General features: G+C 27.6%; 7 protein-coding genes across 7 annotated transcripts; 5 read left to right on the top strand and 2 right to left on the bottom strand.

Annotated features, from left to right (window-relative positions):
• Positions 1 to 3,333: 3,333 nt before the first annotated feature.
• OCT59_010151 (uncharacterized protein) lies at positions 3,334 to 5,469 on the top strand (the record flags this gene model as incomplete). The annotated part of the gene is made up of 10 exons (XM_066132848.1): positions 3,334 to 3,494; positions 3,571 to 3,663; positions 3,739 to 3,803; positions 3,876 to 3,925; positions 3,996 to 4,226; positions 4,303 to 4,500; positions 4,578 to 4,680; positions 4,766 to 4,936; positions 5,009 to 5,075; positions 5,157 to 5,469. 10 exons carry the CDS (start codon positions 3,334 to 3,336, stop codon positions 5,467 to 5,469), a joined length of 1,452 nt encoding a protein of 483 aa, XP_066000454.1.
• Positions 5,470 to 6,830: 1,361 nt separating this feature from the next.
• On the bottom strand, positions 6,831 to 7,403 carry OCT59_010150 (uncharacterized protein; the record flags this gene model as incomplete). The annotated part of the gene is made up of 3 exons (XM_066132847.1): positions 6,831 to 7,004; positions 7,076 to 7,177; positions 7,266 to 7,403. 3 exons carry the CDS (start codon positions 7,401 to 7,403, stop codon positions 6,831 to 6,833), a joined length of 414 nt encoding a protein of 137 aa, XP_066000453.1.
• Positions 7,404 to 11,308: 3,905 nt separating this feature from the next.
• On the top strand, positions 11,309 to 13,482 carry OCT59_010149 (uncharacterized protein; the record flags this gene model as incomplete). The annotated part of the gene is made up of 10 exons (XM_025309095.1): positions 11,309 to 11,484; positions 11,574 to 11,666; positions 11,731 to 11,795; positions 11,873 to 11,922; positions 11,994 to 12,224; positions 12,306 to 12,503; positions 12,586 to 12,688; positions 12,778 to 12,948; positions 13,021 to 13,087; positions 13,170 to 13,482. The coding sequence occupies 10 exons, from the start codon at positions 11,309 to 11,311 to the stop codon at positions 13,480 to 13,482; spliced, it is 1,467 nt and encodes a 488-aa protein (XP_025184433.1).
• Positions 13,483 to 15,156: 1,674 nt separating this feature from the next.
• OCT59_010148 (uncharacterized protein) lies at positions 15,157 to 17,453 on the top strand (the record flags this gene model as incomplete). The annotated part of the gene is made up of 10 exons (XM_025314750.2): positions 15,157 to 15,308; positions 15,404 to 15,496; positions 15,568 to 15,632; positions 15,701 to 15,750; positions 15,827 to 16,057; positions 16,134 to 16,331; positions 16,520 to 16,622; positions 16,708 to 16,878; positions 16,947 to 17,013; positions 17,092 to 17,453. 10 exons carry the CDS (start codon positions 15,157 to 15,159, stop codon positions 17,402 to 17,404), a joined length of 1,443 nt encoding a protein of 480 aa, XP_025184434.1. The 3' UTR covers positions 17,405 to 17,453.
• A 92-nt stretch (positions 17,454 to 17,545) lies between these two features.
• OCT59_010147 (uncharacterized protein) lies at positions 17,546 to 18,408 on the bottom strand. Its single transcript, XM_025314751.2, has 4 exons — positions 18,276 to 18,408; positions 18,068 to 18,207; positions 17,870 to 17,988; positions 17,546 to 17,799 (listed from the first exon to the last, which is right to left on the bottom strand). The coding sequence occupies exons 1-4, from the start codon at positions 18,361 to 18,363 to the stop codon at positions 17,700 to 17,702; spliced, it is 447 nt and encodes a 148-aa protein (XP_025184435.2). The 5' UTR covers positions 18,364 to 18,408; the 3' UTR covers positions 17,546 to 17,699.
• A 674-nt stretch (positions 18,409 to 19,082) lies between these two features.
• OCT59_010146 (uncharacterized protein) lies at positions 19,083 to 21,054 on the top strand. The gene has a single exon (XM_066132846.1). It carries the CDS (start codon positions 19,121 to 19,123, stop codon positions 20,579 to 20,581), a length of 1,461 nt encoding a protein of 486 aa, XP_066000452.1. The 5' UTR covers positions 19,083 to 19,120; the 3' UTR covers positions 20,582 to 21,054.
• Positions 21,055 to 23,141: 2,087 nt separating this feature from the next.
• Positions 23,142 to 23,735, top strand: OCT59_010145 (uncharacterized protein; the record flags this gene model as incomplete). Its single annotated transcript, XM_066132845.1, has 3 exons — positions 23,142 to 23,193; positions 23,292 to 23,310; positions 23,588 to 23,735. The coding sequence occupies 3 exons, from the start codon at positions 23,142 to 23,144 to the stop codon at positions 23,733 to 23,735; spliced, it is 219 nt and encodes a 72-aa protein (XP_066000451.1).

Genomic DNA, 23,735 nt, shown 5'->3' with positions numbered 1-23,735 from the left:
TTATTGAAATATTTTTATCAAACTTATATTTAACTTCTCTTTTTAATTAATTATTGAAATTCTTTAATCCAAATAAAACTTGAAAACTTGAAAAAAAATAAGAAAATTTATATTGAAGTACAAAAAGATGAATAAAAATAAATTTTAAAGTGTGTCGCATCTAAACTATCGGCGTTTCTGTAATATAAACTCCATCTTAATTCTTTAGATTTGTTTGCTTCCCATTTCACTCGCATGGTTACGGTACATTTCGCTGAAGGGATGTTTCGCTGAAAGGACGTTTCACATAAAGTACATTTATCGAATCCATTTCACCAAATTAGCGATTAACATTTTAAAAATATTCAACGCGCAATGAAATAAAAAATAAATTATTTTTATCGCTGTTTTCAAATTAGTGCGATGTCACCCATCTAAGGTAATCGGTATTCACAAATCCGGAAAACCCGGAATTTTATTGGATAACTATGTAGAGAAGGGTCGATTATTAGCGATTTCTAAAGGAATTCATGCAGAAATCTCAATTATTTAAGTAGCTTTCCTATGAACAAGGGTTAAAACTTTGCGTAACACTACCATATTTTCAAGAGAAACCACTAAACTGAAATCCACTAATAATCGACCCTTCTCTACATAGTTATTCGGGAAAAATCTGGGTTTCCAGATTTGTGAATACCGATTTCCTTAGAGGGGTGACTTACAGGGGGTCGCACTAATTTGAAAACGGCGATAAATAACTTTTTTTCGCAATAAATAAAATATTTATTTTCCCAAAAACATTTATTCAAATATATAAAAGAAAGATTAATATATTATAAACAACAATGAGATAAATTAATAAATTTTGTTTAACAACAAGCTCTTAAAATAATCTTTATACTGTACCTTGAGCATATTAGTTTAGTTTATCGTAGTTTTCAGAATTCTGTGTACGTTGTGATTATAATTTACAGTAATCGTGATCTAATAATTTTTTTATCAGATCTATAGGGGGGTAGCACAATTTTGAAAAGCATAATAATCATATCAGATAAACAAGGTAAACAATCGAAGTTTTAATTAACCAAAAAGTATCTTTATATTCTGTTATTCATTTTATAGCGAATATGAATTTTAACTAGTCTTTCAACCTACCTACCATTTCTTTAATAATTTGCTCGCAATCTGGAACGTCAGCAAGTTCTAAAAATTTAGAGAAATAGTACATAGCCCTGTCACTTGTTTATTTACGATATACTATTTTCAAAAATACATTTCTCTTTAAACTAACTCAGTTACTTCGGTGCGATCTTCGATGATCTTCGATAGTAAAGTTGGCAATAAAATTTTCTATTTACTGTATTCTGTTTGATAATCTTGAGCATGATCTTGGCAGAATTAGCTGATAAGTTCTTTCTGTTTTTTGAGTTTTTTTTCTTTTTTTACGAGTTGGTTTTCTATACAAGCTCACTCTAATTTTTCATAATAGTCAATTACTAAGTTTGCATTCTTAAATGAGCCAACTACAAGTAGCGACAACAAAGTTTAGGGCTTGTGGTTCACTAATTCTCCTTCTTTCGAAGCCACACCCATAACTTGAGTTTCCACATACCGAATACAGTAGTGTATATTACTGTACAAAGACTATAATTTCTTAATGTTGTGATGTTAGACTTTAGTACGAAAAGTGATTATATCTAATATTACTGCAAATTTAATGTTTAATATAATTTAATGTCGCTTCTTTTATTCTTTATTTAATAATTTTCTTATTTATTATTTCAGTTTTGATATTACACGCGAAATTTTATAAAATAACTCTAATATTATATAACGATAAAATTCTTAATGTACAGTGTGTGATTGTTTAAATACCCGTATTTGCCCAAAAATAAGCAAATACCAAAAATAAGTAATATATATTTGTACGGTACCCAAAAATAAGCAACTCGAAAAGTTCTTTGTAAAATTTTATAATAAATGTAATTATAATTGAAAATAATGTTTAATGAAGAAAATTATGCTATTCTGGGCATTAAAATCAATGAAGGAAATGCTCTATTCTGTCATTAAAAGTATTATAATCCTAGTTACTTTAATCGTCAGTTTCATTGATTACCAATTTCCAAATTTCTTTTATTACATTATGATCATAAAATGATGATTTGGCGCAGCTTAATAAAAAAAAAAGTTGTAGATTTTGAATAATATATTTGTACCTAAATAAAAATAAGCAACCCTATAATAAAAAAAGGTTGCTTATTTTTGGGCAAATACGGGTAAATAAAAAATTACGATAATATAATAATTTCGTGTCCAATAGCTATTTGATACACAATAAATGACAAAGCACTATAAAATTTTGAATTATTGAAAATGAAACACGAGATAAAACCACTTTTCTATATAGTTTTATTATTTCCTTGCTGAACACCCCTGAACGGGAACCGTTCATTTCACTGACAGACGTTTCACCGACACATTTTTTGCATACTATAAAACTAGAAAGCCTAAATTTAAAATAAAATAAATATATAAATATATGTAATTTACATGATCATTTATACCGTTTATTTAGCCCAATAAATCCGATTCTGTAGCAACAATAATAGTAAAAGCAGAAGGATTTTTTCCTAATACATGTATATGTATTGATAGTTTCGAACAATAGTTCTTTAGGTAACAGAACCATTGATCTTATTTGATCTAATTATTATTTTGATCACTAGTCGCACAAAATATAATAAAATCCTTTTATGAATATGATGCGAATTCTTTTATTCTTTTTTCACATGGTAAGCTGATGTCTTCATCACAAATTATCGTACTAATTTAGTTATTTTAAGATTATTGGGTCGGTCGGAATTTGCGGATTCGGAAAAATGTAAAATCGAATTTTGTTTGTTGATCGACAAACCGTGGGAAAATTTGAATTTCGCAGATTAATCAAAAACAATAATAAAATAATAACAACTGAACGCGCAATTTACTTTTTCTACAATGCAAATTTGCAAATTACTTTGTGAAAAGATTTAAAACATTTTATTGCAAAGTTTTTTCATTTATTCATACAACGCAAAACCTTAAATTAAAATTAATTTTTTGTAACGAGGAGTTTAACTGTTATGATGATGTACCGGATGCACCGGATGTACCGTCACATTTATAGCGATCTCTATTCTCATGATTTAATTTGAGGTCAAATTGGAAGGGATTTTTTAGAATTTTTGGTTAGTAAAAAGAAGAAAATAATTATTGTTAGTAAAAAAAAAAAATTTTTTAATTATAAATACAACCAGTTTATTAAAAAACATATCATACAGGCACTATCAACCCCACACTTTATCAACAAAAATGGAAACTGATAATGAAAAATATCAAAAAGATGAAGAACATAATAATAAAGAAGAGACATTCGTTGAAAATAAAGAATTTGAAAAGAAATTATTACGAAAAATAGATCTCAGAGTTATGCCTTTATTAACTTTGTTATATCTCTTAAGTTTCTTGGACAGGTAAATTAAAACAGAGATTACATTTATATAATATTACTCATGTACTTCATTAAGCATTCCTATCAATTATTAATAGAGTAAATATTGGAAACGCGAAATTGGCACATATTGAAGAAGATCTAGGATTAGTTGGAACTCAATTTAATTGGAGTCTAAGTATTTTCTTCATGTAAGCAACCTTTTCAAACTAAGGTACTTTTGATATAAATTGAGTAATAAGTTAATGAAATATTCTTTTTTGTAGTGGATATATTTTATTTGACGTTCCTTCGAATTTCATGCTCATTAAGACAAATCCGACTTTGTGGAGTAAATAATATTTTTATTATTTCTTTAAATCATCTTTGAATACCTTTTCTTAATTTCATTTTCGTATTTTAGTTCCTTTTATTATGTTAGCATGGGGACTAATAATGACGCTTATGGCATTTGTAAGTTTCAACTTTCGAAACAAGAATTCAATTAAGTATTATTAAGATCAAAAAATTTAAATTTATTTAGGTAAAGAATTTTTCAGGGTTAATGTCGGCGAGATTTTTTTTAGGTGCCTTTGAATCAGGATTATTTCCAGGCGCAATATATTATATAACCACATGGTATAAACGATCAGAAACAAATTCTCGGATAGCCATACTTTTTATAGGAAATAGTTTTGCTGGTTCATTTAGCGGTTTATTAGCATATAATATTGTAAGATTAGATGGAACGTTACGTCTAAAAGGGTGGCAATGGGTATATATTAGGCATTAACTTCTTTTCAGTTATGATAATTTTCTTTCACTGATAAGATCTTTTTAATTTTAAACAGTTATTTTTTATTGAAGGATTAATAACTGTTGCAGTCTCTATATTTTCTTATTTTTTACTCTCTGATTATCCTGAAAAAACCAAATGGCTTAGTGATGAAGAACGTAAATATGCTATTAGTCGATTAAAATATGATGCAGGAAAAGCTCATACAACACACTTTGATAAAAAACAAATTTATGCCGCATTAACAGATTGGGTACGTAAATATTTATAGTAATGCAAATATTATTTAAAGGTCATTCTTTTAATATTCTCTTTTAATTTTATTTTTAGAAAGTTTATTTAGCTATGTTACATCTTGGTGTAAGCTGTATAACGTTTTTTTCTTTCGCATTATTTATTCCAACAATAGTAAATGGAATGGGATTTGATTTTAGTAATTATAAAAATTTTTATTTTTAGCAAATAATTCTTTTATTTAATAGTTATTCAAATAATTTATCATTTTTACCGTATGACAGTTAAATCACAATTATTATCAGTACCACCATTTTTTTGTGCTGGTATAGCAACAGTAATTGTAGCAATACTTTCAGACCGTAAACGTATTCGAAGTCCATTTATCATCATATGTTCACTTATTGCAATTATCGGTTATATCTTATTAATAGTGCCTTCGATAGGCATCCCCGGTAAGTAAACTTTTTTATGAATACTTGGTGATTATAATGTAGTTATTTTAATCAAATTAAATGTTTATTTAGGAAAATACGCTGGTGCCTGTATTGTTGGATCTGGTTTATCTCCAATAATTATAACTTCAATCACATGGTAAATTTTTATTAATTTATTTTTTTTTACCCTATTTAATATAACTTCATATTTTCTTCTTCTCTTCGTCTCTTTTAATAGGTTAACGAATAACATAGCAGGTCATGCGAAAAGAGCTATAGCGACAGCAATGGTAATGATGTTTGCAAATTTAGGAGGCGCATTAGCATCACAAGTTTATCGGCAAAAAGATTTTCCACACTACACCTATGGGCATTCTATGTCTTTGGGATTTTTGATTGCTGCGACATGTATTACAATTATTCAATATTTTGTTTTCAAAACTTTAAATAAGAAAAAGAAAGAAAATCCACAATCCTTTTTAGAAGGAAAAACTGAGGAAGAAATTAAAAATATGGGCGACCTTCATCCTGATTTTATTTATAGTTTGTAAATATTAATATTTAATCAATTTAATATTTTTCCTTTAATTAAATCTTTAAACGAATTTAAAACTTGAAAACTTGACAAAAAAAAGGAAAATTTTATAATGACGTTCAAAAAGATTAATAAAATTTAATTTAATCAAAAAGTGTCGCGTCTAAAATCTAAACTATCGGTGTTTATATAAAAAATTATATTCTATCCGGTGATAAGTGCAATATTACCTGATTCTGATACTTTTCTTGTTTCTGTCTGTCATCATTTGACCGATGTTCATCACAATCCAATCATTAGATCAGTTTCTAAATTAATAATTATTAAGTCATAATCCATTTATATCAATCATAGGGAGATGATTTTACTACCGTTAGATTCATCTTATTGAGATGGATTGAATGATATAACAATCATCGAAATCCAATCGCTATATTATGAGATATTCCCAATTTCACTTTTAATTACAGATTTACAGATTTATATGCGCAATATTTGCGACTGTAAGATATTGTTTTTACTTGTATGCAAAATTTTCGTGCAAAAACGTTTAATTGAAGGATAGCTTCTGCAGGGGCAAGGTATTTTCCAGCATTCCAGGATCAAAGCCGGAAAACTTCCAAAAAGTTTGAGAGTATCGTATGCAGATTATAACTTGAGTTATTTTCAAACATTTATCAACAGCATCAAATACATTGTACATAGCATACATGGGTTAAAAACCAAAGCCCGGTATAAAATTCATACATAATTTTTGATGCCTGGACAGCTGAACATGTCACGAAGGCGCAAAAATGTGGCGCAGTCATTATCAAACTTTATGCTTTAAAACTTCGGCAATTACATTATCGGTATCATATGCAGTTAATTTAATATGAATGTTGGAGAGATAGCTAGATATTAATTCGCGCTATTGCCTTTACCTATAGTTTTAAATATTCTCGAGCTCCTTTCGTAAAGTATCATTAGAACATTTGTCTCGAGGATTTCTCTCTTAACCTCATTTTTTACCTGGGTAATAAATACTTTATTAATTTTGCCTATTACTGATAGGTTTCTTTGCTAATATAATGGTGTAGTATAACTGGTAATAAAAATACTAAACTATGAGATCGCTTACATCACTGCCACATGACTATGAGTCTAGATGTACAACCAACGCTTTTCTCATCATTGGGTGCAACGTAACTGCCGTAACAAAGTTACGTCAATAACGTCACTGCAAATGCTCACATAGAAATTTTAAAATAATTTATATAATATCGAGCTACGTCACGAGTTCATTGATTTAATGAGTGACGTAGCTAAAAAAAAGAAAAAGTAACTATGACAATACTTTTTCGAATTTGGCTATATGTTAATCTGATAACAGATAAATCAATTTATAGGAGTATTACTTTCTTTTTTGCCTTGAGGTCGATGCTCGAGTTTGGGATGTTGGCGTTCGAGTTTGGGAAGTCGATGTTTGAGTTTGAGAAGTCGATGCTCGAGTTCGGGAGGTCGATGCTTGAGTTTGGGAGGTCGTCCATACTTTTGGATTTGGATCATTTTCTATGTTTGGGCCATATTGTGAGATTGTGAGTTGAAAAACATTTAAAATAAAATGGACGAAAGTAACTTACTATCGGAATAAGCAGAATTTGACTAATGGATTTTTTGGTAGCTTGTTGACAATTGGCGGTCAGAAGATTATATGCTTTTTTGTCGAACTCATCTTTTTTGTCCTGCTCGAGTGTAATAGTACCATCTTTACAATTATGAAACTCCTTAAGTTTCCATTTGCCATCCTTATTTGAATAATTCGAAAATCACCGTGGATTTAGGATCTTTAGGATCTTTATCTGACGTACGTTCAATCAAATATTGTCCGCCTTTCTCCGTGTTCACTTTGATTGCATGATGGGTAGCAAACTTTCCTAAGAAGCGAAGGTTCTTTATTTTGGCCACCATGTTTAATTTTACGAGTGACATATACAAAACCTTATCATTTTCTGGATGTTATTAAAGTGAAGTTATTAAAGGCGTTTGTTCAAATTTTGCTATTGTACCTTCTTAGGGCCCTCATGATAATTTAGAATTGTTATCATAGTAATACTCACCATCATCTACCGACTGTACGAAAGAAGGATTTAGAAAAATTATAATATCAAAACTTGACTATCGAGTTTGTTAAATATATGTAGATCTTTGACATCTTGGCGCTATGATAAGTACGTGTTAACATATAGATATTTTCATGTATTACATAACTCCGACTTGGCCGTTATCTTATCTTTGATTGATTATAGACAATTCATTCATGCCTCTACTATTATGGATTTATGGAAACTTCAAGAACATAACTCTACATCTCACCTGATGGGTTACAGATCAAATGATTCTTCTAGCATAGCCGAGTTGAAGATGACGAAGGTAAAACTCCTCTCCATGAATAATCCAAGTTTTGTCCATACTTTCGATTTCTGGTGAATTCTTGATCGCTGTCGGTTTCATCTACGCTTCGTCCTTAAAATATGCTAGGAAGACCTTTTTTCCCAAAACGAACATTTTTTCCGTATTTGAAGATATAATCTTCTTCGCTGGATAAAAATAACTAATCCGATGTGAGTGATGAAAAAACTCGATTAATTTTACATGGAGCCAGTGCTTAAAATAGAAATTGAATTTTACTGGTTAAGAATCCGGAATGAAAATATTTTACCGGATTTTCTAAAATTTATCGGCCGAATAAATTTTTTAGTAAAACTGTAAAACATAAAAAAAATTATAAAATTTAATCTTTATTGAAATAAATTTAAATTCTTCTTTTACATGCACTATTTTAAATTTGTAATGCTCTAATAAAATCAAATTCAGATAGATATATCTTCTTTTTCCAAACCAACCATCATCCAAAATGTAATGTTTCATTATTTCGCCGAATTTCATATCACTGAATTCCATTTCGCCAAATGGACATTTCGCCGAAAATGGTAGAGACTTAGGTATTTAATTGACTCAAAAAGTTGCAATCGAGGAATTGCAGGTGCTTAACATTTGGCTTATTTAATCACGTGCAATCGATTTTTTGATCGATCATTAAATTTAAACCACCATCAATGATTGAATTTTTCATCATTTCTATTCTAATTTATTTATTATATTAATTGATCAAAGTATTTTTTTATGCAGAAATTAGAAAAAAATTGATTTTCATGCACCAGATTTCCGTTATCGATCAATTTGGATAAGTTTGATCGATCAAATTACCGAATTTGTTCGATCAAAAATGAGGCCAATATTTTGTGATCGAGTCGTTGATTGAATCAATTAATGATCGATGTTAATTGATTCGATTAAGAACCCTAGACTAGAGACTAACATTTTTATAAAAATATTCAACGCGCAATGAAATAAAAAATAAATTATCTTTAAATATCTTTTTTTTGCAATAAATAAATAAAATTTACCTGAAAACATTTATGTAAGTAAAAGAAAGATTAATATACTATAAACAACAATAAGATAAATTTAATAAATTCAACTAATTCAAAAATTTTTCTAGATAAAAAAATGTTTCTGTATTTAGTATAAAAACAATAATTTAATCAATGAAATAAATAATTTTTCGGCGAAATGTTCATTCGGCAAAATGGCTTCAACGAAATGAGTTTCAGCGAAAAGTCCCGATACCAATCCGAAAATCTCAGATAGAGGAGTACAAATTAAAGACAGCCACCGTAATCTATAATATGTTTAACAACTCTTTAATCTTATACCTTTTTTTCGGAGCTGATTTTTCCGTACAAACACACCGAATAATCTAATTTTTCTAGCGATTTCAAGTAATTCAAACCTATTTCTTGTCAGTCGGTAGTTATTAGCTACTAATTCTCTTCTTTCGAAGCTACAGTTTTAACTTGAGTTTCCGCATACCAAATTGCCTATATGCGAAGATTATTCTCTATTATTTCTTAATGTTGTGAGACTTTAGTACTGAAAGTGATTATATATAATATTACTATAAATTTAATGTATTTATATATATAATTTAGTCTTGTTATTTACGCTTCTTTTATTTAATAATTTTCTTATTTATTATTTTTGATATTACACGCGAAATTTTATAAATAGGTTCTAATATTTTACAACGATAAAATTCTTAATATTTACATGTGATTTTTTTTTAGAGAAATAAGACTCCAAGCGAAAATTTTGAATAATACAGTATATGGTATTTCTTATCAATTTTTAGTCAGTCATAAACGTGATTAAACATCAATGCGCACGCGTAGAGCAAGTAATAAAACAGCCAAAATATTTGCTTTAAATTCTCACTTATAGTTGAATGCGCCTGCCTAGTAAAAATGTTAGTACTATGGATTATTTAATTTTTAGCCCTCGTGTACCTAAATGAATATTTCTCTAAATATTTTTTAAAATGATTTTATTAGTTACCATGGTTGGTTGATATTAAATTATTTTGGCAAATATATTTTTTTTTTACATATAATTAATTATTTAACGAAATTTTAGAAAAATCGCCCTATAAAAAATTTTTCAGAAAATGATCACTTCTTCGGAATAAAAAGAATAAAAACTAGAAAAATGATCATTGATCGGAAATTTTTCCAGAATTTTTTATAGGGTCGGAAAATTTTGTACAAAAAATCATCGTTAAATAAATTTTAATATATCACTGTATTAAAAAATAGAAAAGAGCATACTTCATTCATGATTATAACGTCAAATTATTAACGAAAACCAATTTACTAATTGCAAAGAGCAAATAGTAATAAGACAATGAAAATAAAATTTATTAAAACTCAATTGAACATAAAAATTCTTTATAAAATTCTTGATCCAAGCGTATTATAGAAAAAGGCGTGAAATATTGCTATTCATAATGGCTTTACATTTATTATTAAAAGAATAGTAAAAGTGAAATACGGAAGTTTGATTATACTATGACAAAAAAAACATTTTCCTAAATAGTTTAGTCCTAAGCTATGAGCTTATTCTTGTGCTATAAATACGTATTTTACAATAGGCCTTTGTCTATATTTATAAGGAAATTTAAAATTAAAATATGCATAAACAATGAATTTATATGGTCTTTTGCACAGTTGATTTAAAAATAGCAAACCCGATAAATTCTCCTACAACAGTAAAGGTGAAAGTGCAAAAACAGAGTCATACTTCTGAAATTGATTCTTTTTTTTTTCTACAAATGTATAGTTTCAAAACAAAATTCTATTTTTTTACTGTAATAATTGATCTTCCGCTTACCATATGAATGGTTGCACAAATAATTTTCGCGAATTTTATTTATTTATTTTTTATTACATAATGAGAGGATACGTACAAGAGTAGCCTTAAGGTATCGTATTAGTTTAACCATTTTCAAATGTTTCGGCCGGGTCGAACTTGGGAATTCGGAAAATACTATATTTTCTTTATATGCAATATAGTAAATTTTGTTGCCCGATCGACAAAAAAGGGAAATTTTTTGAAATCCGTAGATTAATTAATTACAAAATTGGTTAGTATTGAACAAAAAACTAGCTTTACGTAATTTACTGTTTATGCCAAGAATTTTAAAGAAAAAATGAATGAATTCTATCTTGAATTTTTGAAACACAAAGTTAATATTTCATGAATGAATTATCATTTTACTATGATGTACATGATAATTTCAATCAGAACTTAATTTAGATGTGACTCTTTAGCTAAAAATATCGGTTAGTAAAAGAAGAAACGATAATTATGGTAAGTAAAAAAGAAGAAATTTGAATATAAATACATCCAATTTATTCAAGGAACAAATCATACAGCAACTAACACTCCTACCCAGCAATTGATTTTTATCGACAGTGATGGAAAATTCCAATTTTCAAAATGATGAAGAATCCAATAATAAAGATGGAGAATTCAATAATATAGAAGAATTATTTATAGAGGATAAAGAATTTGAAAAAAAATTATTAAGAAAAATCGATCTTAGAATTATGCCTTTATTAACTTTGTTATATCTCTTAAGTTTCTTGGACAGGTAATTTGAATCAGCGATTTTTTATTTTTTATGTAATATTTACTATATTATAATCTATGTAATTCACTGTACTTATCAATTCTTATTAGAGTAAATATTGGAAACGCGAAATTAGCACATATTGAAGAAGATCTTGGATTAGTTGGATCTCAATTTAATTGGTGTCTGAGTATTTTCTTCATGTAAGTAACCTTTTAAATTAGGATACCTTTAATATAAATTAAATAATAATATTTCTTTTTATAGTGGATATATTTTATTTGAAATTCCTTCAAATTTAGTACTTATTAGGACAAGTCCATCTAAGTGGAGTAAGTAAATATTTTATTACTTCGTTAAATTAATTATCTTTTGAATGCCTTTTCTTATTTCATTTTTCGTATTTTAGTTCCTTTTATTATGTTAATGTGGGGAATAACAATGACGCTTATGGCATTTGTAAGTTTCAACTTTCGAAACAAGAATTCAATTAAATGTTATTAAATCAAAATTAATTTAAATTTATTTAGGTAAAGAATTTTTCAGAGTTAATGTCGGCGAGATTTTTTTTAGGTGCCTTTGAATCAGGATTATTTCCAGGCGCAGTATATTATATAACCACATGGTATAAACGATCAGAAACAAATTCTCGGATAGCCATACTTTTCATGGGAAATAGTTTTGCTGGTTCATTTAGCGGTTTATTAGCATATGGTATTGTAAGATTAGATGGAAAGTTACGTCTAAAAGGGTGGCAATGGGTATAGTATATTAGGCATTAGTAACTTCTTATTTGCTATAATAATTTTCTTTAACTGATAAAATCTTTTAATTTTGAACAGTTATTTTTAATTGAAGGATTAATAACAGTTGTAGTCTCTATAATTTCTTATTTCTTATTCTCTGATTATCCTGAAAGAACCAAATGGCTTAGTGATGAAGAACGTAAATATGCTGTTGGTCGATTAAAAAATGATGCAGGAAAAGCTCATATAACACATTTCGATAAAAAACAAATTTACGCTGCATTAACAGATTGGGTACGTAAATATTTATACTGTAATAATGTAAATATTATTTAAAGATCATTTTTTTAATATTCTCTTTTAATTAATTCTTTAGAAAGTTCATTTAGCTATGCTACATATTGGCATAAGTTCAATAGCATTTTATTCTTTCTCATTATTTATTCCGGCAATAGTAAATGGGATGGGATTTGATTTTGGTAATTATAAAAATTTTTATTTTAAACAAAATAATTCTTTTCTTAATAGCTATTCAAGTAATTTGTTTATTTTTTAACCCGTATGACAGTTAAATCACAATTATTATCAGTACCACCATTTTTTTGTGCTGGTATAGCAACATTAATTGTAGCGATACTTTCGGACCGTAAACGTATTCGTAGTCCATTTATCATCCCATGTTCACTTGTTGCAATTATCGGTTATGTTTTATTAATAACGCCTTCAATAGGCATCCCTGGTAAGCAAACTTTTTTTATAAATAGGTGATTACAACGTGATTGTTTTAATTTAAGTTAAATTTTTTATTTAGGAAAATATGTTGGAGCCTGTATTGTTGGAGCTGGTTTATCTCCAATAGTTATAACTTCAATCACATGGTAAATTTTAATAATTCGTATTTTTTTTTTTATCATTTTAATATAAACATCATGTTTTCTTTTCTCTCGTCCTTTTTAACAGGTTAACAAATAACATAGCAGGTCATGCGAAAAGGGGCATAGCATCAGGAATGGTATTGGTGAGTGGAAATATAGGAGGTGCAGTATCATCACAAATTTACCGACAAAAAGATTTTCCGGAATATTTCTTTGGCCACTCAATGTCTTTGGGATTTTTGATTGCTACGATATGTATTACACTTATTCAATATTTTGTTTTCAAAACTTTAAATAAGAAAAAGAAAGAAAATCCTCAATCCTTTTTAGAAGGAAAAACTGAGGAAGAAATTAAAAATATGGGCGACCTTCATCCTGATTTTATTTATAGTTTGTAAATATTAGTATGTAATCAATTTTAATATTTTTCCTTAATTAAATCTTTAAACGAATTTAAAACTTGAAAACTTGACAAAAAAAAAGAAAACTTTATAATGACGTTCAAAAAGATTAATAATTAAATTAAATCAAAAAGCGTTACGCCTAAAATATCGGTGTTTATATAAAAAATCCTATTCCATCCTAATTCTTTAGGTGTGAATAAAAATTGTTTGTTCCCTTGTAGATTTGTTAAGTGTTATTCAAATCAGTCTGGAAGATTATTAATACAATTCGCGAAAGCTCTTATTACGAAGATTGATATTGTACGCATTAATTTTAATTTAGATAATAAGATAACTTCAATTGAAATACCTTTTCATAATTACAACTATTTGCGTTCAGTCCACTGTTAGCAATCATTTTTTCAAATAAATTTCAAATAAATCTGGAACGTTAGCAAATCTTAATCAAATCTTAATGAAATTAAGAGAATTTACAGTATATATGCATTTATGCCATGCTTTATTCTCAACTTCTTCATGATCTACTATTGTGAAGAAATTTAACTCTTTGATCTACTTTTTCTTGGACGTGCGGATTTCGGTTGGTATTTTAATTTTTTTGATTATATTTTCTTTAACGAACGCGTCCTACTAACATTTTGATTTTTTACTTTTTTTAGGTGTACACATCTTTGGACGTGTATTTAGGTATTTTTCTTTGATTATATTTCCTTTAACGAAACGTCTTACAAACGTTTCGAATTTTCACTTTTTTTTTTTAGGCGATCGTCTTTAGATGTATGGATTTCGGTGAGAAATCGGAATTTTTCTTTTAATTTATTCTTTGACAAATTTTTGCAAATTCTACTTTATTTTCTTTTTTTAGATACGGCTTGTTCTTTGGACATGCAGGATGTTGGTAAGGGTTTATTTGAATTTTTTATTTAATGGGTTAGTATAAGATTTTTTAGATCCGCAGCAGCATCTTCACTGCAAAAATAAATGAACATGTCAAATAAATTAATTACTATGAAATTAATTTAGAGTACAATATATTGCATAATAATTACCATTTACTTTTATTATTTAGAATAAAGAAACTAAATTAAATAAAATGTTACTAATTAATATTATTAATACGAAATCCTGTAAAATATTCCATCTTTTTTCCGTAAAAGGCTCATATTTCCGGAATTAATAACCTTATATCGCGGAATTTATCGAATTATTTACATTTTCCGTGAATGGATCCGTGAAAGACTCATTTTTACGGAGTTTTTAAAGAATAACGGATAAAATTTTTTATAAAATTTTAAATTAATTTAAAAAAAAAGGAATGATAATTTATTTATTCTATCAAAATTTCATTTCATTATTTTTATTACTAAATTTGCAATTGTGCCTTAACTATAAACTATATAACTATATATAAACTGATAATTACCTTTTGTTGAAAACTTACTTACTTTATTTATATTAGGTTTAAAAAATTTGTTTTAGGCAATCTGTTGTATATCGTTAGCTCAAATTGGACATATGGTTCTTTAAAATAGTTAGTAAAAATATTTGTAAAAAAAAAGGTTTAATATTAGTAATTATAAAATACAGTATATTAGTAATATTAGTAATTATAAATACCACCATATACACAGCAACTATCGCAACTATCAACACCCTTTACTAACAACGATGGAAGCTTATAATTTTCAAAAAGTTGAATCCAATAATAGTAGAGAGATATTTATTGAAAATAAAGAACTTGAAAAGAAATTATTACGAAAAATAGATCTAAGAATTATACCTTTATTAACTTTGTTATATCTTTTGAGTTTCTTGGATAGGTAATTTGAATCACCGATTTTTCATATTTCGTGTAAAATTTAGTTATAAAATACTCATATAATTCATTGCTCACCTCTGCTATTTTCTTTATTAGAGTAAATATTGGAAACGCGAAATTGGCACATATTGAACATGATATTGGATTGGTTGGAGTTCAATTCAATTGGTGTCTAAGTATTTTCTTCTTGTAAGTAACTATTTAAATTAAGATACTTGGGTACAAATTATATGATAATGATACATTTCTTCTTTTTATAGTGGATATATTTTATTTGAAATTCCCTCGAATTTAATTCTTCTCAGGACAAATCCATCTTTGTGGAGTAAATCTTTTTATTATTTCATTAAATATCTTCGAATGAACTTTCTTAATTTCATTTTCGTACTTTAGTTCCTTTTATTATGACATTATGGGGACTCGTAATGATACTTATGGCGTTTGTAAGTTTCAACTTTCGAAGAAAAAAATCAATTAAATGTTAAATTTAAACCAAAATTAAAATTAAAATTTATTTAGGTGAAGAATTTTGCAGAGTTAATGTCAGCAAGATTTTTCTTAGGTGCTTGTGAATCAGGACTATTTCCAGGCGCAGTATATTATATAACCACATGGTATAAACGATCAGAAACGAATTCTCGTATAGCCATACTTTTTATGGGAACTAGTTTTGCTGGTTCGTTTAGCGGTTTATTAGCATATAGTATTGTAAGATTAGATGGAAAGTTAGGTTTAAAAGGATGGCAATGGGTATGTATTAAGTATTAACTCCTTTTTTTTTATGAATAATTTTTCTCCTATTGATAAGATTTTTTAACCTTAACAGATATTTATAATTGAAGGATTAATGACAGTTATAGTTTCTATAATTTCTTATTTCTTACTCTCTAATTATCCTGAAAAAACTAAATGGCTTAGAGATGAAGAACGTAAATATGTAGTTGAACGATTAGAATATGATGCAGGAAAAGCACATGTAGCACATTTTAATAAAAAACAAATTTATGCCGCTTTAACAGATTGGGTACGTAATATATTAATAATATAAATAATTTCAGTTATTGCGTCAGTCAGATGATCATGCTGATAATTTATAATAAGGTGTAAAGATTAAATTATAGCGGTCTATATGATTGCAAATATTCGATATTTAGCCGTTAACAAAAAATATCAATCTTATCCTTTTTTTAATATTCTATTTTTAATTATCAGAAAGTTTATTTAGCTATGTTACATCTTAGTGCAAGTTCAATAGTATTTTATTCTTATTCATTATTTATTCCAACAATAGTAAATGGAATGGGATTTGATTTTGGTAATTATAATTTTTTATTTCAATTAGTAATTCTCATATAATAGTTATTCAAATAATTTATTATTATTTTTCAAACGTATGACAGTTAAATCACAATTATTATCAGTACCACCATTTTTTTGTGCTGGCGTATCAACATTAGTTGTAGCAATACTCTCGGATCGTAAACGTATTCGTAGTCCATTTATCTTCTCATGTTCATTTATTGCGATTATTGGTTATATCTTGTTAATCGTACCTTCGATAGGCATCCCTGGTAAGAAAATTTTTTATGAAAAGGTAATTGTAATGCAGTTGTTTTAAATTGACATATTATTTATGTAGGAAAATATGTTGGAGCTTGTATTGTTGGGATTGGCTTATCTCCAATAAATATAACTTCAATCACATGGTAAATTTTAATAATTTTTCTCATTTTTTTTATTTTAATATAAACAATAATATCTAATATTTCGTCCTTTTTAAACAGGTTAACAAATAACATAGCAGGTCATGCGAAAAGAGGTATAGCAACAGCAATGGTATTGATGTGCACAAATATAGGAGGTGCATTAGCTTCACAAGTTTATCAACAAAAAGATTTTCCGCATTATTTCTTTGGTCATTCTATATGTTTAGGATTATTAATTGCTGCGACATGTATGTCAATTATTCAATATATTGTTTTCGAAACTTTAAATAAGAGAAAGAAAGAAAATCCACAATCGTTTTTAGAAGGAAAAACTGAAGAAGAAATTGAAAATCTGGGTGACCTTCATCCTGATTTTATCTATAGTTTGTGATTATTAAAAATAAAGTAATTTAATTGCCAAATCGGCACTGCTTAATCTATTTTATTATAATTTTCCGTATGTGTGATGAATTTTATGATATTTAAATAAGTTTTAATAATTTTAATGTTTAGAAAAACGCCCCGATTTTTACGTGCCTATCCAAAATTTTCTCCTCTTTATTTAAATTCGTGAATTTAAATGAAAATTGAAGCCTTGAAAAAAAAGGAAAATTTTATATTGTGAAATGCAACAAGAAGAGCAAAAATAAATTCTGATCAAAAAGCGGTATATGGAATATATAAAATTAGAATTCGTACGTCCGGGAATAATAGTTATTTGCTCTCTTGTAAATTAAATAAGCATGACATATATCCCCAGTTATGTTTTTTATATCATTTCCTGCCCTAATTTTTTCATGGTAGTTAAATAAATATTACGAATAATTTTAAAAAAAGGACAAAACTTTCTACTAACCAGTCCGGAAGATTATCAATACAATCCGCGAGCGCTGAAGAATTACGAAAAACGAATATCGTATTAGAAGAATACAGATTATAACCACCATGAACCGTAATATGTTTAACAAGAACATCCTAAAGTAGGAATTTTATAATATTAACCGTTAATGTATTGTTTTAATTTAGATAATTAAGGTAAACTCAATTGAAATACCTTTCCCTGATTACAACTATTGTGTTTAGTGTGTTTAGTCCACTCTATAATCAGAATTTGTTCATCAGCACTCATTTTTTCAACTAAATCAAGAAGTATCTTTGCATTCTGTTTTAAGCAAACTGGAACTACAGTAAAATCTAAATGAAAATTAAAGAGAAATTACATTTAGGTTACTCTAAGTCTATAACCCGTACACTATACTTACTTTCAAAATTACATTTCTCCAAAAACTCAGTTACTTTGTCACAATCTTTAATAGTAAGATTGGCTAATGAATTTTCAATTTGTTCCATACTTACAAATATAATTTGTTTAAGTATTAAAAAAAGTTGTTGAGTAAAGTTGATCATACATTTATGTGATGTGATTGAATGTTAGATTTTTCGTCTATTTAGTCATGATGTGTTTCAGAAAGATATATACATATATGTTAATCCCCTGTCGCACTAAGTGTTACTTTCATAATCATTTTTGAAAATTGCGAGTGATTAGCCGAGTTTATACTTATTTCTCGGTCTTATATAGATAGCATAAGATGAAAACAAAAACGTCCATGTAGTTTGTTGGTTTATTTTATTATAAATAACCGACGCACTGTGTACTGTACACACGAACTATAATATCAAAATGACTTAGTCTGTATCAAGCTAATTTATTATTGTATATGTTTGTGTAACATAGGTAAACTATCTATAGGTCTCTTTCTTTTACTCACCAATAAAATATACTTGCTTTTTGACATACCAATAGTTTCTATACGTTTCTGCAAGATCTAAATCCTTTCGATCACGTGAAGTAAGATAAATCTATAAATCTATCAAGGGTCTATAACCCGATTATCTAAATTAAACGACGATTGTACAATTGAATCAATCACGCGGAAAATGTGGCAACTTGTCGATCTCTCTGCATGTATAAATTCTTTAATCGGGGGGTCTTATTCCGGTACTACAGTATAAATTAGGATTTCCCATTTCTTTTTTCGCCTTTTTTAACCCCCTTACTATACTTAATTTATTAAAAAAATTTACCAAGTTTGCAAAAAAAAAAATGTTTAAACTTAATAAAGATGTTCTGTTCTTATTATTTAAAGAATTACAAGACGATTCAAAATCTCTCTTTTCATGTCTAATGGTTAATAGACTTTGGTGTGAGACAATAATTCCAATTTTATGGAGGAATCCTTGGCGGTATAATATTGATTATAATAAAAAAAGTTATTTATTTTATATTATTACATTTTATTTTACTGAAGATGTTAAAGATTTTCTAAGAATACAAGGGATTGAATTACCATTAAATTCATGTCAATCACTTTTATTTGATTATTTGAGTTTCTGTAGAAGTATCAACGTGAGCATTATTAATAATATAATTTCTATCGGTGCACCTTCAGCTTATGATGAATTTCTTTTACAACAAGAAATTTACAGTTTATTGATAAGGAAATGTCCAGAATTAAAATATTTAGATATGATAAAAATCAAACATCAATTATTTTATTTTCCGAAAGCTAATATACGTCTTGATTCACTCTGTGAATTAAGATGTGATACAATTATAGATTCTTCATACTATTATGGATTAGCATGTGTTTGTCAAAATATACAAAGACTTATCATAATTAATACGAGTTCAAAAGATAATCATGGAATCGTTAAATTAATTGAAATTCAAAAAAATTTAAAATATTTTGAGTGGAAGGATGATTTTAAAGAAGAATGTTTTATAGATCCATATGAAGTAATTTTTCCTATATTAACAAAAAAGGCAAATACTCTTAATCATTTAATAATTGTATTTGAATATTTTGAATATGAACATGCATTTTTATTAAAAGTATTACCAGAACTTCATAATTTAAAAACATTAATAATTGATGATCTTGAATTAAATAATATTCAATTAAAAAAGTTGATTTATCGTAATCTTGAAACTATTAAAATAGATTATATTACAATTAATACAGCTACTTGTATAATTAAAAATAGTGGAGGTCATTTAAGAGAAATATTATTAAAATATTATTATTCTTTAGATGAAGGTTATTTTAACGAAGATTCTCTTATTTTCATTCGTACAGTTTATGAAAATTGTCCTTTAGTTGAAAGTTTATCAATTGTAATTTCATCAACAGATGATCATTTTATTGAATTTGAAAAATTACTAAAAAATTGCAAAAATTTGAAATCAATATTATTAATATTGAATCATAATGATGTGATATGTAATGAACTTAAATCAAATGAAGCTGATGAAGAATTATTAGATATATTAATTAGATCTGCGCCAACTTATCTGAAAGAAATCAGATTTTTGGATCATTTTAGTTTTTCTTTAGAGAAATTGGAAGCGTTCTTAATAAAGTGGAGAGGTCGACCTGCACTTTCTATTATTACATCTGATCATGTTTATAAAGAGGAAAATTATGTAAAATTAATTAATAAATATAAAAATGATGGCGTAATTAAAAATTTTAATCGTGTTTATAAATTGAACGTATACTTTTAGATACATACCTGATCATAGGAATTTTTTTCTTTTAACATAATGGTTATAATAGACGTAGTAGGCATAATAGACGTAGTGGACTTTGCTATAGTGGACATTGCTATAGTGGACATTGTTATAGTGGATGTTGTAGTGGATATTGTTCCCCAGCACAAATTAAATTAATAATCTGTAATTACTTATTAATAGCAGCTTTACTTCCATACCATTAATAGAAATATTTATTTATTATAATTATTAATTGTTTTTTTAAAAAAAGTGAAAAGTAATAAAAATTCGTTCAATTAAAGAGTTGGTTTATCATTTTATTAAATTTAGCCTGATTTTTTTTTGTTCCAAAACATGTCATTAGAGACCATTGCTAAGATCTATTTCCTATATATATAAAACGTAGCCTAGAACTTATTTAAATTTCGCTATATTTCTCCAAACCTTCTATTTAATCCATTATTCTCGATTTTTGAATAAATCCCTCCCAAGAGTATAGCCCATTTATTGCTTTCTAAATCGTTTCTCCTGTAATGCTTCTAAATCTTCGCCGATTTTGAATTACCAAGAATGGTTCTCCTGTCGGCAGTAATCAATGTATCCACATTATTTGTAGTAAATACTTTTCAAAAAAGGGCAAAATCTTATACATTAAGTATTAACAGAATTACATCCTTGAGTTAACATATAATTACGACATTCATTTACCTAATTATGCTTATTACATAGACTAAAATTTAATAGTTTTACCTAACTTCACTCTGGTGTCTGCTATCTTTCCTTTTCCTACCCTCTCCACCAGAGAAATATCGCCATCAGGCGATCTTTTTTATAGCTTTCTTTAGCATTTAAGCCGGAATAAGAATTTAGGTCTAAATTAGGTGGCGGACATAGTTATCATTAACACTAATTGAAAGGAAGATGCTTTACGTATAATTTTGAAGCTGTTTAAATTAAAAAATTTATTGGATAATACATTAGTGTAAACGTCTTAGTATGTATTAAGTAGAGATTAATTAAAAATTTGCAAACCTCAACAAGGTTCACGTAAACCGCTTCCAATGAGATCCATTCCTTTATGTAATAATGATTATTTCCTTTCTTATTGGTTCCATAATATAAGTGTACCTAATTATACATTTAAAATTAGTAAAAATTTAGGGATACAAAATATAAAAATCTTTAAAAAATACCAATAAAGCATGTCTTTATTCTATATATATATATATATATATATATAATAAATATGAAATATAATATTAATAATTAAAAAAAAGAATAAATAGCGTAGTGGTACCGCTACACTATTTGTTCTTTTTTTTAAATAAATCTAAAATAAAATAAAGAACAATTTTGTTGGATGCATGCATATTCTATCCATTTCTTTTATTAAAAGAAAATTCGTAAAGATAAGTTTCCTCTTTGGCTGATTTCCGGTATAGGGTGTTCATGCGGTTATAACTTGATCTTGGAGAATGGAACAGTAACGCGGTTCAATGATAGCATCAAACCGAGTAAATTTCCGGGTATATTAAGATATTTGCGTATTCTTCCTTGATGTTATTTGTTTATCACGAATTGGACTAATTGGACTCTTTTCTGGATTTTCGCGCTGTACTGTCCGCCATCGAACATTCCATTTATTCGAAACGACTCAGTCTCTCCGTATAAAGTCAAAGCCCACTCTGGCAATAATTGGAATACAGAAGACTGTTGGAATAAGAATGTGAAGAGCATTGTTCAATGCATGAAATGGCCGATTGTGAGTCCGTGTATATGGATACGTGGAAAATGGAACACTGAAGCTCACGTCTTCACAACCATTAATACGAAAGATTTTGTTCATGAATAAATGTATTATGGTCTTAAAAGATAACTTGAATAGGAAATGAATTAAACAAACCTAAATCAATATTAATAACCATGAGTTCACCAATTAATCAATTAACAAATTATTTTAGTTAACATTCTCCAACTTTCAAACAACGCATAAATATTGTGACCTTAACAATCTGATATTGTATTATGCAAAGTTAATTTAATGTAAATAAATAAATTCTATCAAAAATCTAAACCAAAAATACTATACTTACATCAGAGCGTCTTGAATTCGTCGATTCTTTCTTATTCTATTCGTCTTCGCTTTCATACCATCTTGAGAGATTTCTAATTTTCACTCTACAAGAATGACGGATATTAGTCAAGAGCAAATTTTATCAAATCGGGTAATTGATAATTTTTTGTACGACAATCGATTTCTCGATTCGAAATTCGAATATGATGTAAAGCTTCTTGTCGTAAAAATTTTTTTAATATATGCATTTCGATTTCATCAAAATAACGCAAATAATGTGCAAATATGTACATTAAATTGTATCGTAAAAAATATAAGAAATATTTTTTTAAATAATCAATATAGAGCAAATTGTAATTTACTCGCGTATAAAAATACATTATACTTAATCCTCCTGATTTCCTTCCTCCTTACTCTATTGCCTAATCAATTGTGAAAAGTCATTCTTATTACTATCGTGAGACTGACATTAAACTTTTAAACCTAGCGAGTCTTTTTATGCTGAACAAATATTCAACTGAAACACTTGAAGCAGCTGCTATTACGTCGAGTGAGTTGAAATAAATTTAGCCGATACAACGAACTTTACAATGGCATTTTTTTTTATTTCAAACCTCACTTTACTCATACCTAACTTCTGTTCTTTAGACTTAGGAAACTCGGCACGGTAAATATTTTAGAATCATACATGAGTATTATGTATCTGATGAGAAAATTACTTAATAATATCTGATTGCACCTTGTGTGTTCTAAACACAATGAAACTCGACACACCTTTTTCGGTCAAAATGAGTTGATAGAAAGAAATGCGCTCAAGCTGTAGAAGGCAATCAAAGACCGGTTGAAATGATAACCTCTTCTGATATCATTAAAGAAAGATCCTTCGTAAAGGGGAGGAAACTTTAGAGCCGAATATTCATATTTCTAAATCAAATAATACGTAGGAGAGAAAATGATACGCAATTTGAATTCTCAGGTGGATTGTTTAAAAATCTTTTGGTATCAAAGAATGATGATAAAGTTAGTAAAGCGAATAGAAGAATATTTGATGTAGAGTCAAAATCATGTCTGAAAAATAATTTACTCTGGTGA

This window comes from Rhizophagus irregularis, chromosome 18 (genome assembly GCF_026210795.1).
Source record: "Rhizophagus irregularis chromosome 18, complete sequence".
Lineage (NCBI taxonomy): Eukaryota > Fungi > Glomeromycota > Glomeromycetes > Glomerales > Glomeraceae > Rhizophagus > Rhizophagus irregularis.
The sequence above is the reverse complement of the archived record's forward strand: the minus strand, read 5'-3'. Positions and strand labels throughout refer to the sequence as shown.